This window comes from Phyllobates terribilis, unplaced genomic scaffold, assembly GCF_046119375.1.
Source record: "Phyllobates terribilis strain yellow unplaced genomic scaffold, ASM4611937v1 Scaffold_3__8_contigs__length_932513732, whole genome shotgun sequence".
NCBI lineage: Eukaryota > Metazoa > Chordata > Amphibia > Anura > Dendrobatidae > Phyllobates > Phyllobates terribilis.
The window spans coordinates 426,071,980-426,083,994 of NW_027362763.1; the positions used below are offsets into that span (position 1 = coordinate 426,071,980).

Consider the following 12,015-nt stretch of genomic DNA (forward strand, 5'->3'; position numbering starts at 1 on the left):
GTTACCCCGCGCGTCACACCCAGCATCCACCACACGTTTTCCCAGTGAATGAGGAGAGGCAGGGCGTGCGGTGGATGCCGGGTGTGACACGCAGGGTAACCCCACCCACAACCCAGCTGCCACCGGTGGAACTCGGAAGAGGGACCCTCGGCTGCAGCCTGGACTTGTTGTGGCGTCAGCGGATGTCAGAGCCGGCTGCAGCCGGGTGTCACGTGATGGCTGTGAGCAGCCAGTGATAGCGCCGCTCACAGGCAGAAAAGGCACCACAAGGTATTTAGAGAAACACTTATGGTCCCTGGGGGAATACACTGGGGGATCATATAAAGTACATATAAAGTAGTGGACAACCCCTTTTAATTTTGCATTTCATTTGGAAATCAAGGTTTACACAATCGGTGATGACTTGGGGTACTGTTAAGAGGAAAATGAGACACCAGACCCAACAATGCAGATGAGCTGAAGGCTGCTATCAAAGCAACCTGGGCTTCCATAACACCTCAGCAGTGCCACAGGCTGATCGCCTCCATGCCACGCCACATTGATGCAGTAATTGATGCAAAAGGAGCACTGACCAAGTATTGAGTGCATTTACTGAACATACATTTCAGTAGGCCAACATTTCGGATTTTAAAATAATTTTTCATGCTGTTGCTATAAAGTGTTCGTAAAAAAAAAAATGAAAAAAAAAATGGGTGTTTGGTAACGTGTTAGCCAGTTGAAAAAAAGATTGCTCTCAGTGGGAAAACCAAGATAATCTTGTAGTTATGATACCTTTTTATGACTAACAAAAATAGAATAAATGATGTTACAAGGCAAGCTTTTGAGACAACTTAGGTCCCTTCCTCAGGCATGGTTTATCTTGTAGTTGTGATACTTTTTAATGGTATACCATGCCTGAGGAAGGCATTAAAAGGTCTCATAACTACAAGATGATCAAAGTATTCTAATTTACTGAGATAATGACTTTTGTGTTCTCATTGGCTGTAAGCCATAATCATCAACATTAACAGAAATAAACACTTGAAATAGATCATTCTGTGTGTAATGATTCTATATAATGAGTTTCACTTTTTGTACTGAAGAACTGAAATAAATTACATTTTTGAGGATATTCTAATTTTGTAAGAATCACCTGTATGTGTCATCGAGACTATGAAAAATTGTACCTATTAGAATCTATTCACATGTTCGTGTATTTTTGTGGCATGAGTAGACCACCACCAAAACATGGAAATGTCCGATTTTGATCTGAGACGTTCATAAAACTTGCGATCTAGTCTCTGGGTCTGTGAAATAGTCTGATAACACTAATGTGCCATCCATGTGCTGTCTGTTTTTCGCTGACTGTTTTCTAATAGAAGCTTGAGATTTGACACTGATACAAATTTTGGTTTTCACAAACTTTGCTGCTTCAGTGTTTTTGATCTTTTAGTTAGATGTTTCTATAGTTACTGAAGTACAGTTAGAAGCATCTCATAAGTTTTTATTCTCTAATTGACAATTGCATCAAGTTTATGGAAAAACTCAACATTTACAGTGTTGACCCAGATTTCTGCAGGTCATCCTGGCATGCTGGATATCAGATTCTGGGCCAAATCCTGGCTGATGGCGAATCCATGCTTGAAATTTATCCCAATTTCTATGTTTTTGTTTGTCCTTTTTGAGAAATGACCACAGGTTCTCAATGGTAGTGCTCCACTTTTCGTCACCGGACAATCATTTTTCCAGATGTCCCAAACAGTCTAAAGGGGGCTTTATCAGAGAAAATAACTTTTGAAGGAAGCACAGAAATTGGACTGCAAAGGACACGGATTAAGTTCTTTTCTCTGATGAAGCCCCATTCAGACTTTTTGGGACATCCAGAAGAATGATTTGTCTCGAGAAGAAAAGGTGAACACTACCGTGAAAAGTGTGTCATGCCAACAGAAGAGCATCCTTAGACTATTCATGTGTGAATAAAGATGGGATTTAATTATTCTCCAAGAGCAATGATCTAGAAGCAATTTGATGATGAACATTGTTTTTTCAAGCATGATGGAGCACCGTGTCACAAGGCAAAAGCAGTAACTAAGTCGGTGAACAAACCATTGACATTTTGGGTCCATGGCCAAGGAACTCCCTAGATCTCAGTCCCATTTGAGGACCTGTGGTCTGTTCTCAAAAAGCAGATGGAGAAACAAAGTACAAAAATAATGAGAAACTCCAAGCACTGATTAGGCAAGAATGGGTTGTCATCAGTCAAGTTTTGACCCAGGATCTGATTTCCAGCTGCCATGGTGAATTGCTGAAGTCCTGAAAAATAAGGGTCAGCACTATAAATATAGATTCTTTACATAAATGCTAAAAGTTGTAAATGGTGTAAAATTCCACAGAAGATCTATCATTGGTAAATCCTCCCAGCTACAACGCCACCGATTTGGCCTACCGGCATTTATTTACTCTTTGCCACCGTGAACTCGTCAGCAAGTCATTGGCCTCAGCAGTGTCCAGCACAGGAGTGCTCAGGCCAGTGATTGGCTGCAGCGGTCATGTGGGTAGACAGCATGTGAATCCAGCAGGGAAGGAAATAAAACTGTCTGGGATAATCAGAGAAACTGGATTTAACAGGAGACTAGATTTTTTTTGTTTTTGTTAGGTTTATGCTATTTACTACCTTTTTAGTCCACTTTTTCCCTATTTTAACATAAAACTTCTTGCATCAGTATTCTTTACGCAAATCCTAAAATCTCAAGTACTGCAATTAAAGCAGAAACCAGCCTGAAGCGCTCATTTTCTGTTTCAGCAATTGCAGGAGGAGCTGAACAAAAAGCTTTTTGACAATCTCATCTGCTTCTTGAAGAAATCTCACTCCGATTTTCAGGACCAAAGAAATGACTGGAATTGCAGAGTGAGGTCTAGTGAAATTCCTACCGCGGCCCTACTACTCGGTATGTCTATCCTCTTCATATGTGGCTTTCTTTTCAGTTTTTAGTAGTTTTAGGCTGTGTTCCTTTGAACATAGAATTTAAAAGACTTCCTATTTTAAAAATCGCTGGAACTCCCACTAATCACAAGATTAGGGCTCTGGTCAGTAATTAGGGGGCTACAGCAGTACAAGCCCATTGATTGCACATTTCCCCTGCCTATTCTATGTAACACCTATCAGATGCAGACGTTTTTCTATAGGGTATGTTTGGCTTTAGAGCTGACAGCAGAATGTGCAGGTGTAGAGTACGTCCTGTGTGGTATGATGTCTTCCATCTTTGCAGGTGTCAATGTCATGGACCATGAGTTGACCTTCACCAGCCTCTCGGATGTTCTTCATGAGCATGTAACGCCATATGTAGTTTTGTTACAAGCCAAGGAATGTCCTGGTAAGAATTCATATTAGTTTATAGCATGTCTACAGTAAAATAACAATGATGACTGTGATCAGTTAGGACTGTTCTAGATGGTCCAGGCTCTTTGTGGTTACACATTACTGACGGTGCATGGTTCTGCTTCATACAGTACAGAGAAGGTTCTTGTTTTCTAACCAATATTAAGAAGTAATAAAGAGACACGTAGACTAAGTTTATTGTTGTCCACTATATGTACATGTAGCTGAATTGTGTGCCATCATTAATGTTCATATTATTTTATCAGTTTATTTTACTGTGACCACTGTCGCTTACTCGAGCAGGGGTCTCTAAGGCAGTCAGCAAAATGAAGTTGACTGGTCACATTCCTTATGGAACAAGCGAACCTTTTCAGTGATACCATTTTTCATTTCAATACCTTTTTGATCACTTTTTATTCCACGTTTTGTGTCAATATGATGAAAAAGCTTCACTTTTGTGCATTTTTGTGGTGTTTATTGTATAGGGTATGGTACACTTGTATAGTTTCGATTGTTCAGGACTTGGCGATACACCAAACGTGTATATTATTGTTTACTCTCATTTTTACATAAGACAGCATTTTTATTAGCAAAATATTTTTCCATACTTTTTTTTTTTTTGTTTTGAACATTTTTTTTCTTTTACTTTACTTAATCCCTGTATGGGACTTTAACTTTTACTTGCCTGCTCTTTGATCTAATATTCTGCAGTACTACAGGATATTGAATCTGCCCGTTTAACACGGACATGTTGCCCTTTAGACCGTGTTTATTGCAGGTACTTACAGGCTACTATAGCGGTCTGACCCAAAAGTCATTACTTTGCGTTGGGTTTCCTTGGCAATTACCGGCACTGCGATCACCCCTTTCCTCAAATAACCATCTAGATACCGCTGTCAGTATCGATGGCAGTATCCAAAGGGTTAAGCGACCGTGATCGGTGCTTATACAGATTGTGACTGTTGTAGCAAGGTGTCAGCTATGATATACAGCTGATACCTGTCGATGATGGTGACAGCTCTGCTTGTGCCATCATGATCACCGTATATATACAATGGTTTGCGGGAAGTCTCCTACCACCACTCCATACATGTACCACGGATGTTAAAAAAAAAAAAATAAATCCGCCTCTGCTCCAACACACCGTCATTAAGGGGCGGTTTTGTTGTAAAACTTTAATTGATGAATTAAGATGATGTCTTCCAGGAATAAAGCCGCTTCTTCAGAAGCTCCTCTCTCAGCTGATGGGATGTGGAGCAGATTTGGATCTTGATGAGGAGGATGACTATGCTTCTGTCTCTCAGAGGAAGATGAACTGCACCATGTCCTCACTTTCTGGATGGTATCAGAAGATTACAAAGGTAATCATTCACATGATAGCGGGTTACTAAGCAGTGAGCTTTTTCCTTCTTGCTGAAGAACTCTTTAGAAACAACGATATCCGGAGTTCACAGCACCAAGGACCAATTTACTACATGACGTTACATTATATAGAGTCACTGGTTGTCTGTATAACTATGAATGATTCTCATAATTTTTTTTACTTAACTAAAGAAATCAAGTTCACCAAAGAAAAAGAGGCCGGCTACCTTGGAACGTTGTCAGGCTCCTCAGATTGTTGTGGTCTTCAAAGATCTGGAAAGTTTTTCATCTTCTGTACTGCAGCAATTCATTGTTATCAGTAGGTATGTAGCCATGAAGGTCATTGCACATTCTACCTCAATGAGGACCACAATTGAGGCATACGGGATCATTATCAGAGATGTACCAAGAAAGAGCGAACGACAAAGGAAACAAATCCGTAATGTGTCAGGTGAAATCCTTTATCCACACACATTGGTGGTATAACATGTACAAAATGTTGTATTATCATATAGTCTTGGACTTTCTTACTATAGGGGAACCCCTGAAACAAGTGCCTCTCCCAGGACGCTCATGCAACCACTTCATCTCTACTGGCTGCCTTCACTGTATGTGTGTCTGTACACAGATGGCTTCCAATCTGTCAGAAGGACTGTTCCCCTTCAGCCAGAGTTAGCTAATATTCAGATCAATAAATTACACATTTTGCTACATTTTTGCCCGCAATCATATATCAATCTTTTCTCCTCCTGCTATGTAATATGCTGAATGTGGTGACAAATCTCTGCTGTCATGTCCTGTTCTGTTACAATCCTATATAGAGAGATCCCTAACTACTGTGTGCACACTCTAATATATATCACTCGTTATAGGCATGTATCTGATAGATCAATAAAAGCGATGGGTGTTAGTATTGGAAAATATAATGGACAGATTAGAGTGTGGAGAGGTAGGAAAGCATCAATGTCTTCAGAGAGGGCAGATCACACTGGCTTTACTCGATCAATCTATACAGAAGGGATAGAGAGCACACAATCTAGAAAGGACAAATATATAACAAAGTTCTCTTGTTTCATGATTTAGGCTGAAAATGTTTCACTTTTTTCTCCTAAATTAATGTATCCGCTGACGGTGTTTGATACATCTCTCTCCAATGTTGCTGAATATGTTAGGACATTTCTCTAAAAATTTTCATTCTGGGTGCTAATAAATGGATGGGGAAATAGATAGCTCACTGATTTTGCCTGAAAAAAGCTTTACTGACGTCACTTTATTTCTAACACAATCAATGACCTCTTTCCGGTTTTACTTCTGTTCAGTGTGTTTTCCTTCTATTTTTCAGTCGTTACTGCAAGGAGTTGCCTCTGGTTTTGGTATTTGGCATTGCCACTTCTCCAATGATAATCCACGGGCTTCTGTCTCACTCAGTGTCCTCTCTGCTGTGTATAGAACTGTTTCACTCCTTATCATGCACAGATCATTTGGCAACTGTAGTAAATAAGGTAAATGTCTGTTTTATTCAAAGTATTACCACCCATTTTACTTCTTATGACTTCTTTTAATGGAGTTTTCTATCAGAAATAATACATGCACGGTGGTGATCCGCTGCTCTCCGCAGGTTGCACCCCTGGCACCCTAGGCAAGCAGTGTATGCTGTAGGATGGATGTATTTATTCCTTTTGGCTTTTCACCCCTTCCAGATCAGCATTGTAATATTTCTCACACCATACTATTATGGTGCAAGAGTGGCATTGGTTCTGGAACTGTAACCCACTGTGTTCAGAAAGATGGTTATAGTGCAGGAGGATGCACAATATTCATTATTCTTGATATATGGCAAGTACCTGCTGTTTTTGAGACGCAGACTCCTGCACTATAATCTTACTTTTACATCATTAGAAGTACATTGTAATAAAAGTTATTTAATACATTACATGTACCACAAAGTGGTGTCTTTAAAATAAAATACAACTCATTTATCAAAAATGTTGTAGCTTTCAGAATGCAATGATATGTTTTCAACAATAGGTCATGTTCTCACGGCAAAATCTTTTTAACCCCTCAACAACATACGTTTTTAGCATAGCTCGCTAGGGAAAACATATCTGGCTCAGGAGCTGAACCTGCTTCATACTAGGCAGATGCCGGCTGTGTTATAAAGCCAGCATCTGCCTGTAACTGCAGTGACTGGAGCTTGCTCTGATTGCTGAAGTTTAACCATTTTAAATGCTGCTGTCAATCTGACATTGTCATTTAAATGATGTCCTTGCCAGTGTGTGCACATTGGCTCCCATCAACCCCATGTGATGCAATTGCAGGGCACCCATAGGTTATCATGGCAGCCAATGGCCTGTCGAAGGCACCCATAGCTGCCATGTTAGTCCTCTTGTGAAGCTCAGCCATAGTGTATAGTATACGCAATTGAACAAATGCAGGTTCAAGTCGTATTGTCATGTCCAAAGAAATCCAGTCTGTCAAGATAAAATATTGTTCAAGCCATACAATAAGCGAGAAAAAAAAGCTTTTATGGCTTTTTATTTTTTGTTGCACATGTTACTTTGCACCCCCCCCACCCTCAAAAATACAATAAAAAGCGATCAAAATACCTTGTGTACCAAAAATGGTATCGGAAAAAAAAAAAAAAAAAAAGCCCTCATGCAACTCTATCAAATAAAACGTTACAGGTTGGTGATAATGGTGACACGCTTTTTTTTAAAACAAACTTCAGAATTTTTTTTTAACCACTAAAGTAATAAAAACTGGACAAGTTTGTTATCGCCTTAATCATATTGACCTGGAGAACCGTGTTGTCAAGATATTTTTACACTCAATGAACGTTGTAAAAACAAAACCCAGTGACATGGATTGCTTTTTTTTTTTTTTTTTTAACCTTACCTTTTCAATGCACTTGGTTTTTATTCCCCTTTTCCCAGTGCATTGTATTGTAAAATGAATTGTGTTATTACTATATCTACAATATATACAATAGATATATATATAATTGTATCTATTACTATAAATCTACTCTACCACAAAAGACAAACTCTCAATATGATAATGTAAACTGAAGAATAAAATAATGATGGCTCTGTGAACAAGGGGAGGAAAAACAAAATGCAAATAGCTAAAAATTCCTGTGTCCTTAAGGGGGTTAAAGTAAAAACTAAAACTGACTATTGTAATTCGCCTTTGCCACCCAGTTTGCCTGTCATTATTGTAACTATTAATTCACCTAAGGGGTCTTTCACACGTCTGTTTCGAGTATGTGTGGTTTCCACATGTACTGGAGACACTGATATACTGTATGTAGACCCATTCAAATGAATGGGTCTGTGCACATGTCAGTGTGTTTTCACGGACCGTGTGTCCGTGGGCAACACACTCTGACATGTCCGTTTTTTACCCGATGCAAAACGTCCCACACACGTGCACACTGACATCCTTTTGTCATCAGTGTGACACATACCGGAGCCTGGGAATCAGCGGTTCTGTTCGTGCTGTTTCCAAGCACTGGGTGCTGCAGGCATCTTTCATCATTGTCCCCTGTCGGTGCTGAGATCAGCGTGAGCAGGGGACTATGTTGACAGTTGTATTCTGCCCCCGCTGTGTCTTGGTGTAAAATAAGAATAAAATAAAAAACATTATATTCACCTTTACACCGAATTCCCTGAAGCCATTGTCCCCTTTAAAAAAACAAACAAACAAACAAACAAAAAAAAAACAACCATAATACTCACCTGTCCGACATACTGTCCCATCCTGTAATCCATGTAATCTAAATCCGTGTCTGCAGTGGCTTGAGGCGACCGCATATGCGGGCCCCTGAACTGCACTAAGCTCACTGAGTGACAGGACACCGCTCGTTGAGCTCAGCGCAGGTCAGGGGCCAGCTCACTGGAGCAAGTCATTCTGCTCTGCTCCTCAGCGTGTGCGGTCAGATGGATTACAGCATGGGGCACTTATTTAGTCTTTGAGCAGTTGAGTATAATTTTTTTTTTAAAATTCTTATTTTTGCACTAGGAGACAGCGGGAGCCGAATACTACTCTGAACATTGTGCCCTGATCGCAGCATCGGCAGGGGACTTATATCTGGCAGCACAGTCTCTTTCCATCACTCAAGCCATGGCAGTGAACAATTTTTTTAGAATATTAGATGGACATACTATAATTGGTAAAAATAATGGCGATAAGAATACAGGCTTAAAAGATGCTAGAAATCACATGTAATGTCAGTGTGTTCCTGGCTGTGTACAGTGTTTAGTAGCCTGGTATTTATCACTATGTAAATCTTTTATTGTCAGCTGCTTCTCTCCAATCAATTTCCATTCAAGCTGAGTGGACGTGTTCTGCAGGTCCTCATCACTATATTTTTGTACCATGATTTCTCTGTTCAGAACTTCATCAAGGGCCTTCAGGTAAGATTATCTTGATCTTTTTGGATCTTTTTGATTATCTTGATCATTTTGAAGTAGTGGGCACTCTGTACCCACTACTTCAAAAAAACACTTGAAATAATAATCCAGATTTAGTGCAGATTTACTGCAGAAAATCCCCAGCATAATACAATAGCAGGGAAGTAGTTGAGATTGTAAAAATCTCATTTCCACTTTTGCAAATGTTCTGTGCAAATTTTTAAGTCAGCATGTCAAATATTTCTACAGATTTCCATTGCTCATTCACACTTGGCAGTGGGTAGTTTGTCACATGTAGCCAATGTAACAAGTAAATTTTGTTGCAGATTTCAGATAGTGATGGACTAACCCGAACACTAAAGTTCGGGGTCCGTACTGAACACCTACTGTTCAGGCACGGACCCGAACACTGACTTCCTCATGAAGTCCATGTTACTGTTCAGGTGTTTCCCGCGCTGTCATCTGCGTGACAGCGCAGGAAACACAGGCTCTGATTAGCGGTACATGGTTAACGCTGTCAGAACGCTGTGGGATCACGCTGACAGATGTCGGCGTGATCCCACAGCTGTGACAGTGACCTGTGGTAAGAAGCTTACCGTGGGCTGATGGTACTACTACCTCCATCAGCTGGTGCCTGCTGCCATAGGAAATAGTGAGGCCCAGATGGGAGATTTTAATAAATATAGACAGACAGACAGATTTATTATTTTACCTTTATTACAGGGGAGGGGACAATGACTTCGGGGACTAGGTGTAAGGTGAGTATATGATGTTTTATTTTTTGCAGGGGAGAAGAACATCGGGGACAAGGTGTAGGTAAGTGTAATGTTTTTTTTTCTTTTTTATTTGAATATAAATATATATATATATATAATATATATATATATATATATATATATATATATATATATATATATATATATATATATATATATATATATATATATATATATATATATATATATATATATATATATCTATCTATCCGAAGCCATTTCACCTATAATAAACTAACCTCATCCTCACCTGTCTGCCGCAGTCCATATAACGTGGGTCCCACATCGATCTCATGAAAATGAGACTGCTCTATTCAGCAGCTGCTATGCACTGACAGGAGCGCGATCAGTGTACAGGCTGAGCTGCGGGGAGTGAGGTCAGACGAGTTCATCATGACCTCACGGATGTACTGCTGCATGGGAATTTCTCACGCAATAGTAGTGCTGTAAGTGAGGTCACACGAGTTCATCATCTGATGAACTCGTGTGACCTCTCTGCCGGCAGCTCAGCCTGTACACTGACACTGGAGTGATTTACATTCCTGTGTCCGTGTATAGCCTGCTGTCCTCTAGAACAGTTACGTAAGTGACTGTTCTAGAGCTGACCCAGATCGCAGTGGGACAATCTGGAGTGTCATCACGTCGGACAGGTAAGGGATATGTGTTTTTTTTTTTTTTTTTGTTAATTAAGAATCAAATAAAATTGTGTGTGCTTTTTATTTCAAATAAAGGACTTTTTTTCTGGCCTTGTCTTTATTTCTCCAATTTTACTATAGAATTAGTAATGGGTGCGTCTTATAGATGCCGCTCCATTACTAACCCGGGCTTCATGTCAGCCGCCAATACAAGGCTGACATGAACCCAAACCCTATTGCCCCACTCGCCACTGCTACATGGCAGTGGGAAGAGCGGAGGCTAAGTGCCAGATTTGGCACATCTTATGGATGCGCCTTTTCTGGGGCAGCTGAGAACGGATATTAGCCTCGGAGGGGGCCATGATCCATTGCCCCTTCCCTGGCTATTAATATCAGCCCGCAGTTGTCTGTTTAGCCTTTACTGGTTAGATTTTATAGGGGGACCCTATTTCAATTTCTTTCTGAGGTCCTCCTGTGAACTATCTATCAGTCTGTCTATCATCTATATATCTTTTACTTAACTATCTATATAACTATATCCATCTACAGATAGACTGACAGATAATAGATATATGGATTAATAGATAATAGATCGATAGATACTTTATCTATCCATATATTATGTGAGATATATAATCAGTGCTTAGCGTGTGTTCCTTACAGTTCATGTAATTTATTAATAAATAATTACATTTCTGAAAAAAAAAAAAAATGGCCTTTGGTCCCCCATAATTTTATTAACTAGCAGAGGGAAAGCAGACAGCTGGGGCTAATTTTTTTTTTTTTTTTTTTTAAGCCTGGGAAGGGCTTAATACCCATGGAGCTTCCCAGGCTACCAATATCAGCCCCCAGCTGTATACTTAGCCTTTACTGGCTATTAAAATGGGGGACCCCCCCAAAAAAATTAAATGTGGGGTCCCCCAATTTTAACAGCCAGCAAAGGCTAGGCAGACAGCTGGGGACTGATATGAATAGCCTAGGAAGGGGCCATGAATATTGGCCCCCTGCCAGATTAGAAACGTCAGCCTTCAGCTGCCCTTAAAATGGTGCATCCATAAGATGCTCCAATTCTGTCACTTAGCCTCGCTCTGCCCATTGCCCTGTGGTGGTGGCAAGTGGGGTTATAGGGCTAGGGTTGATGTCTGCTTATAATGCCAGCTGACATCAAGCCAAGGTTAGTAGTGGAGAGGCGTCTATAAGACGCCCACATTACTAACCCCATAGTGTAAGTAAAATGTAAAATAAAAACACCCACACCCAGAATAAAATATTTTATTTGAAATAACCACACAGACTCCTTTAATATTCTTAATTAAACTCTACTTACCATTACGCCCATTCCCTCTGAATCCATTGTCACCTGCAATAAAAATTAAAATAATAAACCAACCTCCTCTTCACCTTTCCGACGTGATGTCAGCTGGCATTATAAGCTGACATCCACCGCAACCGTATAACCCCACTGCCACCTC

At 40.1% G+C, this 12,015-nt stretch overlaps 1 protein-coding gene across 3 annotated transcripts in view; it reads left to right on the top strand.

The window, feature by feature from the left end:
- ORC3 (origin recognition complex subunit 3) overlaps positions 1-12,015 on the top strand; it is an 80,209-nt gene that overhangs the window by 14,592 nt on the left and 53,602 nt on the right. For all 3 annotated transcript variants that reach the window (XM_073675685.1, XM_073675683.1, XM_073675684.1), the window contains exons 5-10: positions 2,783-2,927; positions 3,249-3,353; positions 4,565-4,719; positions 4,913-5,043; positions 6,063-6,222; positions 9,022-9,135. In XM_073675685.1, the coding sequence (XP_073531786.1) occupies positions 2,783-2,927; positions 3,249-3,353; positions 4,565-4,719; positions 4,913-5,043; positions 6,063-6,222; positions 9,022-9,135 (810 nt within the window). The remainder of the gene's footprint in view (positions 1-2,782; positions 2,928-3,248; positions 3,354-4,564; positions 4,720-4,912; positions 5,044-6,062; positions 6,223-9,021; positions 9,136-12,015) is intronic.